The following is a 25,471-nucleotide window of genomic DNA, read 5'->3' as shown; positions in this document are numbered from 1 at the left end:
AAGAAACAAGAAAATACCAACATGTCGATATAATCATAATCCAAACTCAAATTCTCAAATTCGAAGACTCCTAAAAAAGTACAAAGAGACCAGGAGTTCCGGAAGAGTAAGCGTCTTTTGCTTTCTCGCCGACACCCGAAATGCAAATGTTGATCAAGCCAAGTATGTGATGTTACGTTCTCGAATGAGAAGAGGTAACTTTTCCCACAACGAAACCAGCAGGGACAGTGTACCTTCAAGAGGTAAGATAACGTGATTTCCTATTGTGACTTTCTCGCCTCTTTCACAACGCTGCTTCTTCAACCTCAGATATTAACATGTAGCAACTAGTTTACTGTCGTCATGCTTTTTATTGAGTAACGTTCTATTGCTTCGTTCGGTATCAATTTGCTAAATATAATTGCAGCAGCGATACCTTAGTAAACATCTGTTTCATTGTCTGGTAAATGACATTTTGTCTAACTATATATTACTGAGTATCTAAGAAAGCCAGATATTCGTTTTTTTCAATTAAAGCGGATATTCAGTGATATTTGGTGGCGTCACATTTCAGTAACTCTGGTATCAGATGACTGCTAGCTGTATATGGGTTTACTAGATTATCAATTAACAATTTTGCGATTTATTTGTCTGGGATGCTAAAATTAATGTATCCAGAAATTACATACTCCACATGCATTGATGGAAAATAGTGTATCATAGTAATTATACAATCGTCATCAAATTATTCTACTGACGTCATAACTTTATAGATTTCCTATCAAAATGTCTACCGTTAACAAGGCGTGATATCAATGACGAACAGTATAGCTGAAAGTCTGCTTTTTATAAAGAAGTGTTTTTCAAAGCGTTGACAGTCGCTTTTTGCTCATTAAAACGATACGTTGATGTATTGAAATAATATAAAGAGGTTGGGTATATTAAATTTAATATTTTTAATCATTTATCGAAATAAAGCAATGTAATAACTTTCCGTCCTGTCTATAATCTAGTAGGAAAAGAGAGATTAGCCGGGATTAATGTATCTACTTTCAAACTCATTAACCACTAGGCAAATCGTAGCGCCCTGAAGTGTTTACACATTTTTAATTACCACTTTAACGACAACACCGATGGTATTTTTGGCTTTAAATCATAGATACGTATCACCTAAACTGTTGACGACGCTATTTCAGGCGACAATTCAAACAAACTGGAAGTAAAAGCTTGTGAACATCACGAAAATAGGACAAAAGCAATGACACATCAATGCTGCGAGAGCCAAGATGGCGGATATAACAAGGCGTGTACAGGATTCGAATAATATTTAAAACAGTTTCGCGGTATCATAACACGATAATACGAATGAGTGATTCATTAATATAAAAAATGATCTTAAACATCAAATTCATGAGTTATTTGTACAATGATGTTAAATGTTTGTATTTGCTACATCATACAATAAAGATTTTTTTTAAAAATCATGTCTTGCAGATCGTGCTTCTATATAAGTGGATGTTTTATGTTATTTTATGTTTCTGGATCGTGACTTAATTAATGATGCAGTGTTTTATTTCATTATACAATCACTGAATGGATTACTTTGTTCCCATCTATCTGTTATTCAATTAGCATAACTTGTTGCAGCCATTTGCATTAAATATATAATGATAAATGAATCATTGTGTCAGTATACAAGACATTACAGATAGCGACCGCACAAAATGAAATACTGTCTTAAGAACACATTCTTGAATAGTAAACGCAACATTCACTTAGCTATTTGTTATTTCAATTAAGTACGTTCACAATTAAGCCTGGACAATGGCCTATTTAATGGGAATGATATAATACAATACGTATTCTCTGTGATCTTATTTGTGTGCTAATGGCGCCTCTGTCAATGAAATAGGTCATTACTGCACAAATTGTATTTTGTGTTATATATACTGAAATGCTCCTACACATCTTAATTAGTAAAGATATAGCTGTGCGCTGACTTTTTATCGCACAAACGTTTCATATATGCATTTTACATGCCAAAACGCAGGCAAGTGAACGTGTAATTGAGAAAGAAATTGTGGCAGACATAATACACACACATAAAAAAATACGCTTTTGTTTATGTGTACTATATCTTTATTCAACCTCATGCTACATATTTCCATCTCCAGTTAACACTTTTCTGAATAATACTGATTAGCAGGCACTTTTCAATATTTACCCAAAATCAAATAAGGCATGTCATTAGACTTTTTCGCAGCACCTTTGTCTATCATATGATATATACTGACTTTAAATGCCAGGGACACAATCATATTTTGTGGAAGCGATGATAACGTGAGTTACTGGTAAAGTTGTACTAGAAATAAATCTAATATAAGTTTAATATTTTCACTGCATATCTGAAGGGATTTGAAAAAATCATAATGTTACATTGTATAACGTGTTTAAATCCTGGTGTAATGTTATAAAGATTTCTTGTTCGTACAAATGCTTACACAGGAGATTACAATGATACCCTCAAATGTATATCAGTGTTAAACCACAACCTATTGGCTCACAGGTGTTTCTCCTATATATTAACGCTCATGACATATGCTTGAACTCTTACCTCATACCATTACTGTCTACTCCGTAGCAAACGAGGAAGCAGAGTGTATAAGGGTTCACTAATGTATGTCATCTTGAATGTAAACCATCTCGTTAAGAATATTAGACATAATTGTCTCTTGCTGAAATCGATGTGTTGTCGGATGTTTATTTAAAAGTATTTTCAACCACGAGGAAATTAAATACATCAGACATACAAGTATATGTTGTATCATGTATTTTGAGTTGATAATTGTAGATCTAAGATAACAAAGAAATAACTAATACCTAATTAGTGCTTTGGGGCAACGCTTGAAAGGGACTTAGGAGGTCGTTAAACCTATAGCTAGCCAGGCGCACAGTACTGTGTTACCTGCAACTTCCGACTCAGTGATCTACTGGGACCTATCGACATCACTACACTAATTATGATCGTTATAATTCGTATAGGCGTACATTAAGACGCTTACTTTGGTAATATATGCTGTCAGAATAGCCCTTATGTCAGATACACATCCCAGAGATAAATATCATGGACAGATGAACTAGTGTATCGAGATTAAACCGACATGATATTGTCTGCGTTTTGTCACATTCTAAACTCATTAAAAAGCCACGACGTGGTTTCATGCTCCATATATTTCAAGGATGTCTATGGGATGCTGTTGATACATCTACCTGTGTAGTAACATGTATAAGTATCTAAAACATGCGGTGTGTGGTTTTCCACCTGATTAGGACTATCGATACAGTTCGTGGACCTGTGTGTGGTGTAGGGCTGGATACCTACCGCTATTGAGATAAACGCTCTGTATTGATGGAGATTTATATATATGTATATATAGCGGATTCTCGCTACAGATGGGTGAGTTTCTTTCCTAATTAACAGAGATAGTCGGTACCTCCTCCCCGCGTGATTCCGTTCAGGCCGGTACGTCGACACTCGTTAGGTTGATCGATGGATAGACGGAACGCTCACGTGAAGAGAGACTCCGCCTTACATTTGGCCGTTGTTACGAATCTATACCATTACATATATGTTGGTTTTTATCTTCGAAACATTACGGCAGTGATAACAAATCGGAACAAAAATGTTATACTATAAAAAACATGAAATGTAAGAAAACATGGGAAGTTTGGAAATCACTACTAGCACTACTATAACAAGTACTACCTCAGTGAACATTTCGTTGGAATTTCGTGAAAATATAAGCAACATGCATCAGCCTGCAGTATTACATCGTTATGAGGTCAATTCGTCTGTTGATTCTCTTAACTTACCTAATGTGTCCAGTGCTATGGAATCAGGAAATATCACCAACGTCACCGAGACCGAATTTTCCATGGGTTTGTCAGAAGAGTCCCTAATTGTCCTGATGGTGCTGTATTCTATAACTACCATTCTGTCCATCGGGGGTAATTCTCTTGTGGTTTTAGTCTTCGTAAAGGGCCGAAGGTCCAGAACGGATCTTAGATTATTCTTAATCAACCTAGCGGCTGCGGACCTAGTTATGGCCGTATTTTGCATGCCTTTCACGTTCGCAGATACCATTTTAGGACATTGGGTTTTTACTAAACCTATGTGTCCTATTGTCTTGTTCATGCAATTGTTTTCTGTAGCGGCCAGTGTGTTCACCAATATGGCGATCGGAGTTGATCGTTTTATGGCCGTAAGTTTTCCCTTAAAATCTAGAATTACTTATAGACGGGCAAAATATGTGATTGTGATAATATGGCTGTCGTCGATACTTTTGTCTACCGTCATGTTGGCGGTCGGGAGGGGTATTGACGATGGGTCCGGCAATGTAAAGTGTATGGAACTTTGGCCGATACCTGAACAACGGAAAACATTCACCATCTGTGTTCTCCTGTTTACCTACATAATGCCACTTTCTATCCTTTTAATTACTTATTCAATAGTTGGAATTTTACTCTGGAAAAGAACAACACCTGGGAATAAACATGCTCATCGTGACATGCATCAGCTCCGAACTAAAATAAAGGTAAGTAAATAAAATGTAAATAAAAGTTACGTTTTAATAAAGGCGAACAACGTGAAAAATAATACCTTTATTGTTGACCCCAACCCCCCCTCATTTTCCACCCCCCTTCCAACCCCCACCTCGGTGTTGCAGATAACTGTATTTCGGACGAAAATTATTTTGTATTGCGTTTTTTGTTTGTTTTTATTTTTTGTGTTTGTTTGTTTTTGATTTTCTGGCAGAAGAGTGTGGAACAAATTCTTTTTTGTTACTTCTCGCATGAAATCACAGTCCAAGGTCATCATTATGCTACAAAGTTCGCGAGAGTTATCAGCCAACAATGTTAAGTTGTGTGTGATGTAAGGTTGTTACATACCTACAGCATGTAGACAAACTCTCACCACTTTAACGTTACATTTAGCTCTGTGGTGATCAAAGAAGTTTTATAGACTTCTCAACCTTATTGTGTACATTGAGCTAAGTAAAGATACGTTCAGAGAAATTCCTCATATTCTACTAGGTTAATTTACACAAAAACAAAAGTTTCAGAATCATTTTCATCATTCAACAACCATTGTCTGTGTATGATACAAGTCTTTGGAAGCATAGGTAAATATATAAATATAAACTTTATTTATTTTACAACAATTGCGAAACAAGTTATGTCAACTTATACTAATCACTCTTGTTGGCCCGGATGTAAGCGCGCGAGGGGTCTTATTGTGGGAGGAAACCGGAGTACCCGGGGAAAACCCACGTGGTCGGGCAGGTGACCCCTTACCTTTTCACGTCCGTTCCGGGAATCGAACCCCGGTCGACGAGTGCGTTAACACTGCGCCACCCGGAAGCATAGGTTGTTTTAGTTACCGCTTTTTCCTTGTAAAACATGGGCTGAAACTAACTTTTATTCACAATTACCTCTAATTGTTCGGGACATCGATGAATGGTCGAAAAGCCGGCCATGTTGATCCTTAACTAGTTCATTGATAAGACACTTGGTTGACACTTTAAGATTGTCAATGAATCATTAAAAATGTCACATTTTCTAGACAGAATTGTTCCTATAACCAATTATATACTTAGTTAAAGATACTTCCCTTTGTGATTCGATCTATAACAACGATGTTACTGTCATTTTATACAAAGTTGATGTCGATCATGAGTAAATCAATCAATTTATCGGAGAAACAAACTCAAATGTGAGAGACAAAATTATTTTCGTCCTTTCTGTATCGAAATTTTCTCAATACAGATACAGATTTCCAAATTCTCCACCCAGCCATTTCGGAATATCTAGTTCCTGACCATTGTTCGGTGTACTTGCTGTCGTATTACAGGGTAACAGATTACGGATATATTATTTATTCGTTATTCCTAGACCAACCTTTGATGATTCGTGATACAAGCATTGACTTACCACTAGTTCGCTATATTTGCACTAATACATTTGACACTTTCTTGTTCAATAATCATGCTTAAGTCTTTTGTAATAACTTCCTAATTCGTATAATTATGATCGTATTTCGGAAGTCGTTAAAGAACGTTTCATGTCCGACATCAACTAACAACCGTTTACAAATGAGGCCAAGAAAGTAGGACAAATATGCATCCTGACATTTCCTGTTTACAACACCAGAACGTCGGGAAAGATACAAAGGAGGAAGATGTGCTATTAAAACTGTTAATTCCTCTGAACGGTACTTACGATTGGAGTTATATCTAGATTCAACAGAATTGGAAATAAATATATGCAGGACCACACGTCTAAAACGATACTCCAATGTAATAGAAATCATTTAGTATGCGTCTTTATGACAGTGCTTTCAATGATATGCATAAAGGATGAATGTCGAATTACATTAGCAATGGGTCAAAGAATAACATTTCAGATTATATTTTAACATATTTTGATCTATGTATCAATATCAGTATAAATGACACGTTCATGAGAATATTTAGAGATATCGTCACTTATGGATAGATTCGTTGCCGGAAAACTAGCTGTCGTTTTCTGATTTCGAGACAATACAATTTACCAGTAGTGTTACTGAATAAAAGATTGTACAATGCCACACAAGTGAATAACACCACTTAATGAAATTTATATTCAGATATAAGTAGAGCCAAGCAATTAATCTAACTACATTATACAGCTGATTCGTCCTTCTAGGACTCGTCAGTGATGCTAATGACCTAAATTTTGAAGCCTAAGAAACACTTAGGGAAAATCCAAAGTGATTCAAGAAAAGTCAAAATTTCGACGGGGAGGTGCAGCAGCCCATTAATTCAATAAATATCGTAATTTTCATATATTGGATAATTTTAGAACAACGTAACCTGCAGGCCACGTTTTGATTCATTCGAACAGTGGCACGGTTCAAAATAGACACATGGACTTGATATTGTTATACAATGATCTGATGTTTTAAAATCTAAAAAAATATTAAATAATCAAGATTTTGACATTTCGTTGGATTATCCTTAATTGTATCTCAGGCTTCAGGCCTCAGGTGCCTCATGAGCTTCAATATTCAGGCCCATAGCATCACTGACGAGACCTTGATGGTCTAAACAATTGTAAGATGTAGTTTAATTCATTATTTAGCTCTAATCCTAATTTGTATTAAATGGTGTTATTAACCTGTGTGTCTATTGTACAACCTTTGTAACTTTGCCAGGTGTTTTATTTCATTTATTTCACTACCTCTCCAAAACCTCTATGTCAATATGACAAAGCTACAATAGATGTAATTGAAATTGTTGCACAACTCTTTACAAACTACCTCTTGTCTAATTATGAGAGAAAACAATGGAAGCAATTTGATTTCAATACTTGTTTTATTATAATAGTTATGCTTACAACTAGTTGTAAATGACATATGTTTCACCAAACTCGTAAACGTACGAAGATAATTATATGGGTAATTCGGATATCGTAGTTGATACAATTCACAGTTAATTTCATAGATATGCAGATCATTTGTGCGGTAACGTTTCCCTTGGTTCCAATTTGGCTTGAATCACTTATCAAATGCTCTTGCTGTTGTCATGTGTTGTTACAAGCGACCATGAATATGGAAATCATCAGAGTTCTAAATGTTATATACTGACTAGAGAATCCGTCCATAAAAGGTAATACGTGATGATTTCCTACAACTTGGAGATGTCTGTAAGACTTCAGTGACCTGTCGGTGAGACTAGTTGGTAATACAGACGCCATTACTTCATTCTTTTATGATTATACTATGTAATACATGGGCGATATGTCTGGAATTCTCTAGATTTATTTAGATTGCACCTAATCTGATGACCAGTGATTCGGTCCACATGTTAGGTGGAACATTATGGTATCTTAAGTCTTTCGTTCTCTAGCTTATTCTTCCAGGTATATGGAATGTTTGGACAATTATGGTAGTATTTTGTTAATTGTTATTTCATATATATATTTTAAGGAAGAATCTTCTTTCTCAATAAAAAAGAAGATTTCATTATTCATTACGTGTCTCTGTTTCATGTCTATTACAGTGATATTTCTTTATATCTAGCTTATAGAGATATAATAAATCTCATCCAGTATTGATTCTAAACATAAACAGATTCAAACACGAATATTCTTCTTAACAACACACGTGATCAGCATCATATAATCTAACTACGGAAAACACATCGTTCTTCGCGGGCTGTACAGTGGTAATGTAGTGCTATCTTGGAATAAGAGCAGTCAATTGTGCACAAATGACCAACAAATTATAAAGCCGATTATTATGGCCTGATCAGATACCGAGTCCACTGAGGCGTGCTTCGCATAGTATTGGCAATACAGAACGAGTTAACTTTATTTACTGACATGTTATAATATAATAAGAGAAACCGTAATACGATATCTTGTATCCGACATACCTAATGATTTCACAGAAACATATTTACAACACTTGTAAATTAGTTGGCGATACCTCATTAATTTGTCTGTCCGTATATAGATTGTACATGTCACTTGAGGGAGATGGAGGTTGTTTATAGATTGATAAGTCTCGTGGGCTTTTAACTATATATGTTATGTGTGCTGTACTCTACCGAGGCATCCAGCATCAGTATTCATGATGTCAAATAGTTGTAACATAGAAACCGCCCGCCTTCAATATACATTTACATCTTCAACATTGAAAATTGAATCAGATTTACATATCAGCGATATTTTGTATGATAAGTATAATAAATACTCGTTTTGTCAAACGATCAGCTTTCCTCAAGTTTGTTTTCAAACATTCATTTAAAATGCATGGTTGCCTTATGCATTTGTTCGCGTCATAGCTTTGCCATGTAACTTGCAATGAGCTGCTATTTAAATTTCACTCACGGAATCTATTTCCCTATAGGATTGTTGTTGAGTGATAACATTTGTTTTGTTACGACATTTTCACAAGAATACATATTACATCTACCACAGAAATCATTTCCCTAGTGTACGAACTCGGGTCAACTCGCACACGCCACTTAACATGAGATGTCCGTTAATATCCCTTACACATGTAAACATATCGCTGGATTCAAGCTGTATACACAAACATGTTTACCTATCGATGGAAGTGTCCTCGCTGATCTACAACGACACAAATCCCCCTGGATGTATATGCGATGAGCGTGTCGGATTGATGCCTTTCCTAATCTGAATACGCTGAGGGATATGATGTCAGGCTCTTTTGAGCTCTCCACCGTCAGGATATTTACTGTAAAAAGAACAAAAAATGTACAAGAAAATTGGAATGTAACGTAATTTATCGGTAACAACGCCGTAGTCTTTGATATACACCGAGGTAATTGTTCCAATCGTATGTTGAAATGATATCTGCATGAAATCTATGACGTGCAACAAGCCTGGTCCTCATCCTGCTGTATTTGAACAAACACTGATATCAATTCTGAATTAATTCAACAGCATACCAAAATCTCAAACCACACGCAATGTTTTCCATGGCAATTGTAGGTGTCAAATATGTAACAATACTCGAAATACTCAATGATTTCACAAAAGACACACAAGAGAATAACACCTTTCATTGCAAAAATTGCTAAACTGCACCATAGAGCTATTTCGTCCCCTAGACAGGCCAGTGGTGTTAAGGGTCAAGATTTTGAAAAGGAAGAGACTCAGGTAATCAAAAGATTCAAATAAAAAAATGCAAATCACTTTAAAATACGGTTTGATAACGGTTAAACAATGCAGCAGCGAGTATAGCGTAACTGATGACAAAAAATATTAATAACAACAAAAAAAATCGAGCGAAAGCGCCATTACAGATTTAGGATATCTGACTGAAGATCTTATGGTCGAAGGTCAACAAAACATAAAACTTATCTCTAAGGAGCGCTTTAGTAAATACCTGGTTTCTTGCGCTGCACATCAGCAGGAAAGAGATCAACCGCACATCAATCATATATACCATGGAGCCCTTCAGCATATAGATAATGTATTATAAGCGATAATCACTACAGCGATATTTTACCAGCAGGCGGTCAATGGCTATGTCTTAGTTACAGTACCAGACTGAAAAACTGACATTTCTAACAAACGGTACAAGTCGTTACTACAGTGTCAGGTCTGGAAATGCCTAATCAGCAGATACTTAGTGAATTTAGTACTGTATTACGAAAGAGAAGATCATTCCAAGAGAGACAATTAAGTTATGATATAATTAGACCACAGTTTAGTGAATAAACCTTAATATGAGCATTAACTAGAAATGTTGATGTTAGCAACTAGCAGTGCGATAAATCTATCTCAGTTACAATATTACATCATGTAGTAACAAGGAAAATTTGTATGTGAAACTTAAAGTGAATAAATATTGGATGCAGTGGTAGGCTTTTTTTACCTATTGTTAGCAGGCAGTTAGGTATAATCGATGGATATTTTCACTAACAGGCATGTCGGTGAACACACCTTAGTTGCAGTGACAGAGTTTGATAGATAATTTCATCAACATGCAGTTCGGTAGATCCACCTTAGTTACAGTGTGACTGAGGAAGATAATGGCCTCAGCAATCAGCTGAATCATTCCTAGACGAAGAACTAAACTAGACAGGGCCTACATGGTATATGGAATGTTGTTAATAACATAGTCAATAAAGTCAAACACATCGTGAAGCACGTTGTATGGCTATAATAGTATGATCTGGGCTTTCTTAAATTGTATAACATAACTTTTAATGTCATATTATATGTGATATCTATTACTGTATTATCTGTCTATTATTTTTAGTGGGAGTAAGTTGTGGGGGTACACTTAAGAGTTTACACCGACGACCCCGCACCTGTAACCCCGTCTAACCATTACGTACACATTTTTTGTACCACTGGGAAACGCATGCGATAAGGATTTATTAGATATCCAGATATGAAATATTTACCATCTTCTGTACTTAAAGTTTGACGTCAGCGCGCTTTGACTACATTATTCCCGCGTGTAAACGGGTTTAATTAAAATCTGATCATTTTATACACAAACAAATCTAGCATTAGTATAGACCCTGTACCTGTATGCCTAATAACGGAAATCTGTTTCAAACAGTATATATTTTAACTTCGGTCAGTCAGACGTAATGTATCTGGCTAGGATTTATTAAAGGATTTGTGCTAGACTATTTGCCTGTGTTTTAATCACATAGATCCTGTAATTTTTTAGCTAAAGTGAAAAATGTTGGTATGCAAATGTGTGTGTCGGTATTCTGGTTGTAACATTAATAAGGAATAGTCAGTAATGCATTCGTGATTTTGCAATTGGTTATTAAATGTTTGTATGATATGTATAGAATAAAATGTTTTCTGTAGTGCTTACATCATGACATACTCAATGTAGAATAAGTAAATTAAGAGGCATAAATGTTACCCATCGAACCTATTGTTAGAGAACATAAACATGACTGATGTTTATGCTTCAGAAGACGAAGAATGTTCTTCAGACTGAAATGCTAGTGTAACTGAATCAAAATTGTATGGCAGCTGATGATTTCACAAACAAATAGCAGTCAGCTCTGTAAAGGATATTTCAAGCAGGAGAAATAGATAAAAACACGACCGTCGTAAATTTACTGGCAACACCACTACTAGCTATTTGATATTCCAGTTATAGCACGTATAATACCATTATCTTTAAACATACAAATGTAGAGGTATCCACGTGTTAAATGCAAAAGGTTGAAAACCTTCAATTTAACTAATTGCAACCGATTACATCGGTTTGTCCTCAAACACTGTTTATTCCCTAACTTGTTTGTGATATTTCTTCCGATCACTTTAGATTTTCGACAGTTGCCTCCTCCGCTTCTGAATTCAAGCCCTTATAATTACTGACGAGGCTTAGAAGTACGAAACAGCTGTATTATGCAGTTTAATTCCTTATTTGGCTCTATTGTGTCTAATTCTAATTTGTATTAAATGGTGCTATTCACTTATGTGTCTATTGTACAACCTTTGTACCTTTGCCAGGTGTTTTATTTTCATCAATTACACTACCTCTCCAAAACGTCTTTGTCAGTAAGACAGAGCTGCAATAAATGTAGATGAAGTTGTTGCACAACTCCTTACAAACTACCTCTTGTCCAATAATGAGAGAAAACAATTGAAGCAATTTGATTTCAATACTTGTTTTATTATAATAGTTATGCTTACAACTAGTTGTAAATGACAGATGTTTCACCAGACTCGTAAACGTACAGAGATAATTTTCTGAGTAATTCGGATATCGTAGTTGATACAATTCACAGTTAATTTTATAGATATGCAGATCATTTGTCCGGTAACATAATTTGCTATGTCATGTAAATGTAGAATGTTCTTACCATAAGACAATCTATCGTTCTAGGTTATGCAAATGGGCCCAAGTATTTGCGAAATTTCAATATTGATTTCTAACAGTATAATTCTGGTACAATAGATTTGAGATTTTATGCTTGTTTTGAAGTAATTCAGTTATATATGACTACACATCTACATATCATACATATCTTAAATCGTGTGTATTTGCAGAATTGTAAATGTAAATACTGATATGCATGTCACTTCATTGATAGTTTTCAGTTACATCACACTTTACTTGTTCTGACAAGTGACAATTAAGCGTTGTTATATCTTATTAAAGACGTTTACAGACGTTCTAGTAATATTTCTCAATTAAACATCAAAAATTAATATCGATACATGTTTACAGACGTTCTAGTATATTACTCAATGATATATCGGAACTTAATATCGATACATGTTTACAGACGTTCTAGTATATTACTCAATGATATATCAAATCTTGATATCGATACATGTTTATAGGTTCTAGTATATTACTCAATGATATATCGACATATGATAAAGATACATGTTTATAGATGTTCTAGTATATTACTCAATGATATATCGACATATGATAAAGATACATGTTTATAGATGTTCTAGTATATTACTCAATGATATATCAACACATGATAAAGGCGAATACTTGCATCGTTCTTCGTAGTCAAATTTCAAAAAGCGATAGCAGAGAATGAACGAAATAAATATATACCTTCCATTGAAAACGATAAAGAAGAGTAAGACTCGGAAGAGAAAATCCCACAGTTCACCCGATATATGTATTTTTTGTGCTACATGTCTATAGTTTTGTTTTGTTTTGTTTTGTTTTTTTTAGACATAATAATATGTTTTTACGATCTTGAAGACAAATGATGACGATAAGAGGCTGATGTTTTGGTCAGTTCTATCTCTTTCTAGCAGACTTCCACATTTTCCGTTTCAGCGGACCTACCTGGTTTAATAACTTGTCCTGGTTTAACAGCTCATTGGGATTTGTTAATGATTGTACTGCTCGAAGATTTTGCTTATTGACTGAAACTTTCTCAGAACAAACAATAACTCTGTTATATTTGGTCCTATAAAACCCTTATACATCACTGTTTATTACTCCTTAATTAGACATTTAACTGCGAGGAAGATAGTATCCTATATAACGATCACGAGACAGCTAAATAACGACTTATTTTCTTGTTTAATAGAGTATCCTTAATTGTCTTTAAAGCTGGTATGATGTAATTCCACGTGTATTACTCGATCTTAAAGCGGTTACATGATTTTACAATCATGTTTTCAATATAAATAAACAGCATTAAAAACGGATTGTCTGAATAGATTTCCCAGCAGATGCTTTATACTGCGCATATTTTGTAATTGATATCGCGATGTGAAATCCCAAATTAACACTTGTAATAAATTCTGTTGTATCAAATTTCAAATTTTCGATTTTAATTGTTTCACAGCACATTTACTAGCGGGTTATTAAAATATTTATGCTACAAAATATGATCGCATTTACCCATAAGCAAATTACGTAGCAGTTGCAGGTATCTTTTCTATCATTATTATTTTATTTTTAAAATGTATTATAGGTCATAACAATATGTTTGTAAATTGCCATGAATTTCTAATTGTAGCAGTGGTCCATTGTATTTATTGTCTAACAAGTACATAAAGGCTACACTATGTGAAGGTTGGTAAACTATGTGTTTATCAATGAATTAAATGAGATAGCTGAGAAAGACCAGCTGTTTATGTTTTCACTAAGAGAACACTATTGGTGTAATTGTTACACTTTCTATCTTGTCTAATGTTGGCACCGATAACAATCTCGACACTCTTCTCAATAACAAATTACTTGTTTCCAGTCCAGTTACGCAGTTCAACCTGTTTCAGGTCAATGTAACCTGTTAAGCTCTTCGTAATAGACGTGGGTTAGTGCCAGTTAACACAGACTATTTTAAGGATGAACAACACACCACTTAATGTCATTATCACTCTCACCATCGCTTCTCTGATCCTTACCCATGTGAATCACCGTGAAAAACATAAAAAAAAATCACTGTAGCATGGAGTGTGTGTGATAAGACTCCAGCGGAATCATGGCCTAGTCTTTAACACATCTCTTATCAGCTGAGATAAATTCATCGTATCTCTGTGGTTAAAGCATATATGTCCTAATCCTGGTATTATGATATATATCATACCTGTAAGTAATATAAGTATTTGAACCTTTGGGTGGGCGGGGTCGCATTCGGACGTTAAGTTAGTATCCACACCTCTGATAAGGTATACGCTGCCCTCACGATCCAACCATAAACGTCTTAGGTGCTAAGTTCAACCTAACATTACAGCTGTAGATGGGCAGGAAGAAAAACACCCGGTGTTCGCTAAAATTAAATGGACAAACAATTACATCTTGTCTCTGTAACTTATCACATCTGGTAATAAATCTCGAGTTGTGAAGCTTTATGTATTACGTTTTATGAGTTCTTGAAATTACGAAGCAAGATTTCCAATACCACTTAACACTATCATAACTACCTAGATGTTTTATTTTCGACTCAAGTACTAAATATCAATCCCATTTTCCGCATTACATGTTGTACCATGGTGTACCTTTTTTGAACTAAGGATCTGACTGGATTTTGGGATTGAAATTAGACATAATATTTGGCAAGGGTAAACTATTTATACAGAAACTCATTCAAACATTTCGGCGACTATATGCTTCACCAAAAAAATTCAGGAAGCATAAAAAAATTATTAAAGCACATTATATACTACACAAGACCTACATCGTTTTCAATTATACAAACTTGCAAAAACAAAAACGCAAATGTGTTCATTCTTTATTCAAAGGATATCTGCCTGGGATCACGGACTGTGTTAATACAGTGTATTTACATGTGATTCCTATGAAATTTAATTTAGTAATACTAGATGTTTTGCTTTGTATTCGCTGATATCTATATGTAATGTAAATCTCATTTATAAGCTTATCAGTAATACTTAGCACCATTCACTTAAACACCGAAAGCAAACGTCGAAATGCCGTAATGTTTTAATAGATCAAGTATATTCTAAGGAATATGAAATGAAGAATAATGCCTTTCTATTTCCTGTCTTCTGTCATTGAGAAAGTGAAAGACTTATGTTGACCCTATATCGATAGCGTCTTTTCCCCACAAGGGATTTATAATATAAGTGCAGGTCTTGAAGGATTATCCTTATATGATAGAGATTTTCTAATTAGTAACGGACTTTTCTATAACGTAGACGCGCGGCACATTATTGCTGATCATATTATTGGATGTTAATCGATTTCTGTATTGTATTGATTAAACAATGTTGTTGTGTTGTGTGCCATGCTCTCGTTGTTAGGAAACGTGCCATTTCTTACTTAGATGAAGCAGAAGACGCTTACTCTTCTGGAATTCATTACCTTATTCTCCATTTTTTTCAGGAATGTTCGTGTAAATCTCTCCATTACTCACATCTTGCCCTAGTTTGTTATTCTGATAATTATTCTGCCCACAAGTCAGTATTCCTTTGATAATTTTAACACATAAACCACTTATTCTTTTGAATTGCTAGTTAAACTTTATTTATTTACAAATATCTGCTTGACTCGGATTGACGTATAGGTGCCATCGTCTATAGAAGATTTGGGTGGTAACTGCGGAGAATTTTTGGTGCACCTACCTGTGATGTTTATTTTGCCGTATACATAACATCGTGTAAATAACATTTATTCATTTATTCAAATTGCTCCGACATCAAATTCTCTGTTGTTGTTGTTATACAAATTAACATTTTTTTTTTGTTTTTTGTTTTTTGTTTTTTTTTTTTTTTTTTTGTAAACGACAGTTTTATTTATTGATTTGTTGCTGTTAACTGCAATGACATTTAGATATAATGAATTGTAATGTTTAGATTTACGTATTATCTGCTGTAAAATCCATGTGCATTTATGTTCTATTTTCTCAAAATGACATGCCGTTGGGTGCTGTAAACACTACTGTAAGATTTCAATACTCAACGTGCGACCCGCAGTTGCCAATCGAAATTTTAAGAATATTATAAAATATTCAAATATCTGTATAAATGACGTGTCGTGCCAATCACCATTCATACTGGCATTTCAATTATCTCCCATATTGATATATGGCGGTCACGTGGTTTTATTATATAATGAATTGAGTGCACGGTTATTGTAAATGATTTATACATAAGATTAAAGATAAATATTTACATTATTTAGATAGCAACTTCACTGGATTCCGAAACTATAGTGCGTATAAATGTCTCTGTGGATTCAATATTATATGGCTTGTAAACGCACAACACTGCGTTTACGAGAGATGCTGGGCAATTAATTTCATGGAGAAAAAATCCGTTCTTCATAATTATTTTATTGGAAAATATTCTATTTCGATAGGAAGTTGGACATGTTTCATTCTCACTGCTTGATGTTCTAAATTGCGGAATTCTTCTTTGCACTTGTTGTGGAGTATTCATGCAAAGCTTTCTTTCGTTCATAAATTGCCCTAATTTTTTTTTAAATTGTTGCATTTTCTTTTTCTTTTTTGTACTAATGTTCATGATTACAAATATTGCTGTAAAAACTTGAATTAAATTTCCATAACATCTCTGCAATTTGTTTTCTGTTCGATAGTTGTAGCTAAATTTTAGTTTGAACATAGTGTCATCCAGAAAGGTTGTTATAATGTCAGAATGTTCCTTAACCTATCTAGCTTTATACAAATGAGGCTAAATGTGATTTTCATTTTTTAGTCATGGTTGATACAAACGAGAGCCTGGCTGGAGAAAACGTATTACAATGCAGAGTACGATGTTTATTGCAAGTTATTGCATTTTTGCAATGCTTCATACATAGTAACGATAACAAGTTTGGTACAAGAGTTGATGCGAAATCACAAATACCATAAAGATATCTTATGTTATTAAGAAATCCTTCCTGACTTTTTCTGACATCACGTATTTCAAAATCATGTTTTGATATCTTTTATTTATTTATAATCGTTTTGTTTTCAATCGCATCAATGAACAACAAGAAAGTACAACTACTGTTCACATCAACAAATGAAACTTGCAATACGTTATTTAGCTAATTATAGCATACATCTTTAACAGGTTATCTGTGGCATCCGTTGTACAAATTTAGCCAGTCTTGAAACATATTTTACGGTGTGTACTTTACGTGTACTCAGAGTATCGTCTGTTATCTCTTCTTAGAGAACAACGATCACAGAGGTTACCTTTCAGATATTACCGTTGAACAGTACACAGAATGTCTAGGTGAAGTTCTACGATGTATGTTACGTTAAAGAATATAAACGGCTGGACTATGCCGGATATTTTGGAGAGATTAAGATAAAATGTACTTAGTGTTACGTCACCATTTTGAACTTGTATAGCTCCTAACCTGTGGTAAACGTCCAAAGTATGTATACATATTTATACATATTCATATTTTACTTTAACTCTTGATCAGCACATAATTTAAGTGTATCAGTTTAATTTCTATTGTAGTGACGGATAATTTCATCCTAAATATGATTCCGTGGTCATTTTATGGAAAAACAACTGTTTAAAATTGAAATGTACCTTTTGAAATGAATCAACTTTTTCTCCCATCATAATGTGCTGGAGCAGCAATGAAAACGGTTATACACTTGGTAAGCATATCACTCGTTTGCAAACTGGAAAATTTAATTGCTCTGTTTGGCAGCCAAGTAGCGTCATGTTAACCATTGCTTCAGTGCGACCCATATTGAATAGTTACATACCGCACTACATCAGTGCCAAAAGATCCCTCAGTATCATAACGTAATCTAGCCTTGTACCACTTTGCTCACCCATGTAGTTTAGATTGCTTAAATCTGCATGTAAGTTGTAAGATCATTAAGTAAGAATTATTTCATTCTCTGAAGTGTTTTCGTATAAAATAAACAATAAAGAAATACATGTCAGCAACATCCTACTTCAAACTGCATTTTTTGTCTGGTTCTCCTCGTAATTTTGCCTTTTTTTCGTATACATACTCCATTAAAAAACATGTGTTATTTCTTGTTGCCTCCTAACCATGGAGCTGAAATACCACATAAAGCCTTAATAAGAGTTACAAATCAATGAAGTTCTAAACGACGTGACTTGCTTCCTCGCATAGGCATTCCAATAAAAGTATAATACACGTTCAGTTATAGAGATTGATCTATTTCTATGATACATCAGCTAGTCAACATATTATGTATACATGATAAACAGTAACTGTGGCATAGGCATCGTGACAAGTTATCATACTGCTCTGGGTTTTAAATTATATGCATTTCTTTCATGAAAACACTAAGTAAATGCATTACCTTGCATGAATGAAAAGTTGCCATGTTGTGTGGCTCAATTCGTATGTTCCGCCAAAATTATGATAGAGTTTAAAGTAAATACACGGTCAGTATCATAAGATAATTTATATTTGATTGGCCACTGACAAGGAAGACAAAAGAAGCGAGCATTTGACTTCTGACTTTCTGTCCCGGGCCAACATAAAGCTTATATCTTATGAAACAAACAGACAGAAGAAAGCAATGCAACAAATCCAATCGGTTATTTCACCATCTTTATACATCTTGAACGTATCATTAAATTTAATTCAGAGGGTAAATCACACATATATGATAGGTGTATTCCGACAAAGGCATCGCCACGTTCAGCGTATTATTATACGTCATACTGCTGTAACATAGCAATATAGATCTTTATTAGCTAGACACTACATCTTTAAGTTTAAGCTCCTTTTTATGTATCCACAGATATGTAAGACCGCCCATTGAGATGTACACTTCCAAGCTACAAATGATATAATTATCTCTAAAGACATAATCGTTCTAATTTATACCTATGGATTTACAACCTTGAAATAGGTGCCGATGTCATGGTTATCATCATGGATCATTTTATAAGGAGCATATTGTGTACCGACGAATACAGATATACTGTATAGATATGTATTGCTCCAGTGAGACATCGTGTAGCTGTTCAAGAATAAATATTATTTTCTTGCGTAAATGTTATGAAACCCACGCTGCGTCGAAGTGGCATGTGCAAGATTATACGATCATTTCAGACCATTAAGAGATTATAATTGATTGTGGTAAAGAAATAATACTAGACATAACTTGTGAAATGAAATTCTTTATCGCTCTAATTTTGCAGTAAGTTGTATGTATGTTGTATGCCACTATTCGAAACTTTGTTTCTCATATGAATCTCTTGCAATAAATTTCGCTTCTATTTCAATCATTTTAAGCGTTTCATGACATATCTTTATTTTATATAGACTCGTGGTTTAGTTAAATCTCCATCAATGAATTGCCTTATAGACAAGACGTTGGGTGTATATTTTGTAACAAACCACCTCAAATATGGCCTAACAGGATAAGATATATGAGTTGAGGTAGCATTGGTTTGACTGACTATTGGACGATTGTATCAGGGAATTCTTGAATGCCGTGTCTACCAACAATCTGACAATCACGCATCAGTGGTGAACAGTTCTGAGAAGTATCATTCATTTCGGAGATTCAAAATACTTCTAAATTGGATCCACCACTTAACTAATTGGATGCACAATAGATTATTTTATCGAAAATAAACAATACATAATTGAATGAAATGTACAGAAGAGAATTTCAAGAGTATAAAAGCTTTTTAAAAATAACATTTATCACATTGATTGACGCTTACATAAAAGACTGGGGGAGGTATTACTAGCAAAGTGCATCCCCTTTGCTATGGAAAAGGGCAATCCCCTCCATAAAGTTCAAATTTGAGTAGTGTGTGTAATTGGTACTTGATTAGCTATGTCTTGCCTAAACATTAGTTAGGTTTTTTTTTTTAAAAAACACTATTACATAGAATCGGAATATAGCAAACATGCGAATGTCTTTAACAGACATGTCCATTTGAAGTGTTCGATCATGTGCAAGTGGTTTCTGTAACAGAATAATACTACTCTCAGCTTTTGTACGCGAAGATAAAATTGGATTTGAAAAAAACACCACACTACTGTAAATGTTTACGTAATTGCATCATTGCAGGGCATGCTACTCACATTTTCAATTAATGTACCTGGATTGACATTGATTCAAAGCATTAGACAACATGCTATCAATAATATCAAAGAAAAAAGGATACAACAATAATTTCTCAAGAAATATTTTGAGTTTTCAAAATGACGGTTTGGTTAAATGCAAAATGAATTAAAAAATATTTATTGTCTAAAGAATGGCCTAAATAATAACAGTTCCTCCACATGGTTGTTGCCTTGTAATGTATGTAAACATTTAATTGATTATTAATAACATTGCTAATGAAATGATAAAAACCACTATCGATATGTTGGTCAAACGGTGTTATCTCCCAAATGGCCATGTGTACGGTTTTTTACAATGCTATTTTCTGTTCTCTTACTAGAAATACTATGGAAGTTGAGACTTACTGTAATTGAGCTTACGGGTCAACTTCATAATAACCGCTCTGGGATATCTTCTACTCTAATAGACCATTAACCCATATAAAACGGCAATTAATGAAAGCGGATCAGTCGAGCATTTACTAACCAACACATCGCATTGTCCGTCTTTTGTGCTCTTTTATCTATGTCAAAAATACAAGAACGAATTGCATTTAATATTCTGGCAATTGTCAGTGCAAAGTCTCTGGAGTGACCATGGCTATTGAAATTCCAATCATATGATCTGCAATACATGATTCTTAATAAATATTCATGTTTCACTCTCCGGTTCTACGCGAAGGTTTGTCGATTTGCAAGTTTACAGGGAAACGAATATTGACAGCCTTCGCCTAGAACCAACCTCGCAAACTGTTTCAACATTAAAAACATTGTACCCATGCAGTTGTCTTGATAGGAGTAGTTTTATGATGAAATTATATTTGAAAAGAACATGGACATAGATGTTAAGAATAATCAAAGGCACGAGCATACTTGAAAAGATGTCACAATCTCTTTTTAAAGCTAACAGGACCTTGAATGACTGACCGAGTCAATACTGCAATTGTCAATTGCAAAAGGGAATTCTAATAAGCAATACTGATACACAGTAACATTTCCAACAGATAGCTAACAGATGAATCTGGTTCATTAATGACACTTACGTAAATCAAATTGACAGTGCAGTAAAGTGAGAACTAACAAATTATGCAGCCTGATGTAACCTTAGCTAATCTGTTCATCCTGTATCATGAAAGAAGATTTATAATTCCAATTGTCAAAGATACAAAGATAGTTTGAACCAGGGTCGATCACCGTCATAAAATGTCGTGATTGGGGCAGATGTATTTTTCTTTTTGTGGTATGGATGATTTCTTACTATGACACGCGACTCATCGTTGTGTTGATTAATGGCGTTGTTACCAACACAAAAATACTGACTTCCCAGGGTTCCTGATGTTTTTTAGCTCATTATATATAATGCTTGCTCTATAACAGCAATGGGTACAATTTCTTGTTTACCTTGAGATAATTTATGCGAGATATTCTCACCATATCACATCAAGAACTGTAGACCTATGGAATGTGAATTCTGTAGAACTCAGTTTCTGATCAGTCGTTAACACCAAAAGAACATCTCATTGAAAAGAAAGTTTGATTTTTTCCATATTGTGTAACTGTACACTTAGTCTACCATATTCTGATCCAAATGAGATAAACGGCATCATTCCCTTCAAATGACCTTTCTTACGTAAACGGTGATTGACGTGTATGGCCGTGAACAATAGCATTGTTGACGAAATTTTCATTATATTCGGAGAAAATCAGCTAAATGAAACCAAATTTGACTGTATTAATATGTTTGTTTTCGTTTTCATATAATAAATATCAGAAAAATACCAACATGGCAACATAATGGTTAATTAATCGAGCAACTGAATAGCACAGCATAGACGTCTTAAATTTCGCTTTTAGGTAAATATTGATGATTCTTTTTAATTAATAAAAAATTGTGGACAATGTCCAACGAGTATACAGAAAAACACACCGAAATAGGATACAAAGAACATAGCTGATTATTTCTACGTCAACCGCTCCATCGATCTTCTCTTGCATCGCCATAACAGGTTAATTTTCATCTCAGCTTTTCCATGTTATTTTCAATTGTTATTTATATATCACGCCCCTCCTTCAGTAAGCTACAGCGTTTCAACGTCGGATATATTATTCCAAAATCACGATTTTCGTGATTGACGTTGACAGATGACAGATAAAACTACAAAACAAAACTTTCAAATATGCAGGTGTATGAAGACCATGTGGACGTTTATGTCTCAATATTGCAAATGTGAAGTAACTTGCTTTGACATGACTTGGCATTTAACTTGTCGTCGATGAAAGAGAAATCTAACCTTGTCTTATTTCCTTGTATTTTGTTCAAGGTAATTCATGCAACACTTTGTGTGACTTTAACCTTTGCTAATACTTTACCGTCCTTTATCCACGTTTCCCCGGATTTGAGTTTGAGCTCTAATTTTCTTAGAGGATGCCATAATGTTATGCACATAGCATAATGCACTGTTTAAAAATGTATGACGTAAGGTCTGTAATACTTAGTATAAGACTGTGATAAAAAGATACTTTTTGCAGTTTAACACATGGCGAATGATTGTACGTGTCTATAGATGGTGTTATATCGTATTTGCAGTTTTTTGCAGTTTGCTCTTAATAACAGTCGATTAAAATTCTAAGAATGTCCATAATTGTGTTCATAACGAGATCATAATTAGATTATTAATATGTTTTCATTTATGATCAACTTAAATGAGATTTTACGTAACGTATAGAGCACTATTAATAGATCAAAGGTGGTTTGATCTCTAACCATACGAGACATCCTTTGTAGATTGTTCTAGCTACATGTTTTCCTGTTTTGATAAACTCTTGTAAAATACACCACTGAAAAAACTAAAAGGCTGTATCTTCTCCGACATTCACAAATTCGTTTCTTGTTTTATTTGCTGTTGCTATCAGTACACAACAAGGGATAGATAGGGCTCATTGCGAATATGTCAGGCTTTTTATTTTCCGAACAAGACAGATACACATAACCCAGGAGATCGATATGGCCGGAGGAAAACGGTCTTTCCCTTTAAGGGAATTTTGTTTACTCGGAGAGAGCACATATGGCAGAGGCAAGACTAATATACCTCTACTTTATCTATTCTATATACAGGAAACTGGCAAAAGCGATTTTATCCCCACTTTCAAATCGAGATTGATGACAGCCCGCGTTTAGGTCTGGGAATCAAAACACACTTGCTGGAATTAAACATCTGCTTTTCCGACGATCAAATAAGGCGACAGGTGGACCCATTTGTATATTTAGGAACATCTGCGGTGGTGGGCACATTTCGGGACCGAGAATACGACAAATACACAGATAACACGAAAGGGAGGATTTTGTACACAATTATCTTTCCATTTCATTTCAGTTATTCTTCACGTTTGGTTCGGTTTTCCACAGAATTATACTGAGTGAGCCTGTAATAAATACATGGTGTAATCTGTAATACAGCTTTTTCGTCGGATAATGGAGATGGTCTTTGCAAACCAAAGCTGTCGATATTGTTCAAGCCGATATTGTAACCTAAAATATCCCACTTCTGTGTCACAAGGCAAGCGAAAATCTTATATGCAATCAATATTTTATATGGTCCTACGGAAAGTATCCGTTTAACAATGTACTATCTGGTTGAGTTCATAGAATATGCCTCCGAAAGATTTCAAATCCTGATAAACGAAACAAATCTGTAGACGTTATTTTACTACTGCTTCTTCCCTTGTTTTCCAAATACACTTCTTAATTCTGAACTCTGTCCCAAATATCTTAACATCACATCGTGTTTTCTAACCAAACCACGTTTACTTGAAATCCGTAGCCTTCTTGTTGACTTTGCCTTTCTAACCTAACAACGGTCACCTTGCCTTTCTTGCCTAACAACGGTCACCACGCTTTTCTTCCCTAACAACGATCACCTCGCCTTCCTTACCTAACAACGATCACCTCGCCTTCCTTACCTAACAACGGTCACCTCGCCTTCCTTACCTAACAATGGTCACCTCGTCTTCCTTACCTAACAATGGTCACCTCGCCTTCCTTACCTAACAATGGTCACCTCGCCTTCCTTACCTAACAATGGTCACCTCGCCTTCCTTACCTAACAATGGTCACCTCGTCTTCCTTACCTAACAACGGTCACTTCGCGTTCCTTCCTTAACAACGACCACTTCACCTTCCTTACCTGACCATTTCCAAATTCCAGCCAATCGACGTTGATCTCGCCGTTCAAAACAAATTACGATCACCTCATCTTGACAAACAAACACTTACCAGTACATCTCGGTGAATAAGATAACGTAACCTGCATTACTAGCATAACAATAGTCAAAGTTCATCGTGCTTTTTCAAACTAGCCATTGGACCCTACGCCTCGGTGAAGATAGCATAGCCTGCATATCTAGAATAGCAATGTTTAATGGTCGTATCGCCTACTACGTTTTGGAATTCAAGACCAGTTATGCGCACCATGACCTTTGCCATGTACTAAAAGAACCAAGAACCAAGACTCCACTTTCATGAAGTACCAGTAAAAATGCTGTTTAATCACGTGTAACTAGTTAATTGTTATCCACACCATTACACAATAGGTTGTAAAAGCAAGTACTGAACACGCGTCATCAGTTGCTTTGTTAATTGCATGTGACTTTCATGTCACCAGTTACACTGTCTGTCTATACATATCGGAGAAGCTACATTCAGACGGTGCTGCAGTCATAATCTGAATAGTGCTTCGGTAATGATGTGTGCCAAGACAAAACAATAAATTTACAGTGCTGAAACACAAAGTCAAGCCAATTAGAGTCAGAACGCTGCTCTGCATTGTTTGTGTGGAGACTTATGCTATACATACATCATACAAGTTTTACGTCTTTCACATAAGTACGATATCAAGTATCTTGTGTTGTGAGACCCCCCCACCC

General features: G+C 34.9%; 1 protein-coding gene across 1 annotated transcript in view; it reads left to right on the top strand.

Annotated features, from left to right (window-relative positions):
• Positions 1–3,698: 3,698 nt before the first annotated feature.
• LOC132551337 (prolactin-releasing peptide receptor-like) overlaps positions 3,699–25,471 on the top strand; it is a 48,057-nt gene continuing 26,284 nt past the window's right edge. The window contains exon 1 of the mRNA XM_060215472.1: positions 3,699–4,574. Coding sequence (XP_060071455.1) covers positions 3,699–4,574 — 876 coding nt within the window. The remainder of the gene's footprint in view (positions 4,575–25,471) is intronic.

Source organism: Ylistrum balloti, unplaced genomic scaffold (genome assembly GCF_031769215.1).
Source record: "Ylistrum balloti isolate Yb309-2 unplaced genomic scaffold, AGI_CSIRO_Ybal_v1 Utg370196, whole genome shotgun sequence".
Classification (NCBI taxonomy): Eukaryota; Metazoa; Mollusca; class Bivalvia; order Pectinida; family Pectinidae; genus Ylistrum; species Ylistrum balloti.
The sequence above is the reverse complement of the archived record's forward strand: the minus strand, read 5'-3'. Positions and strand labels throughout refer to the sequence as shown.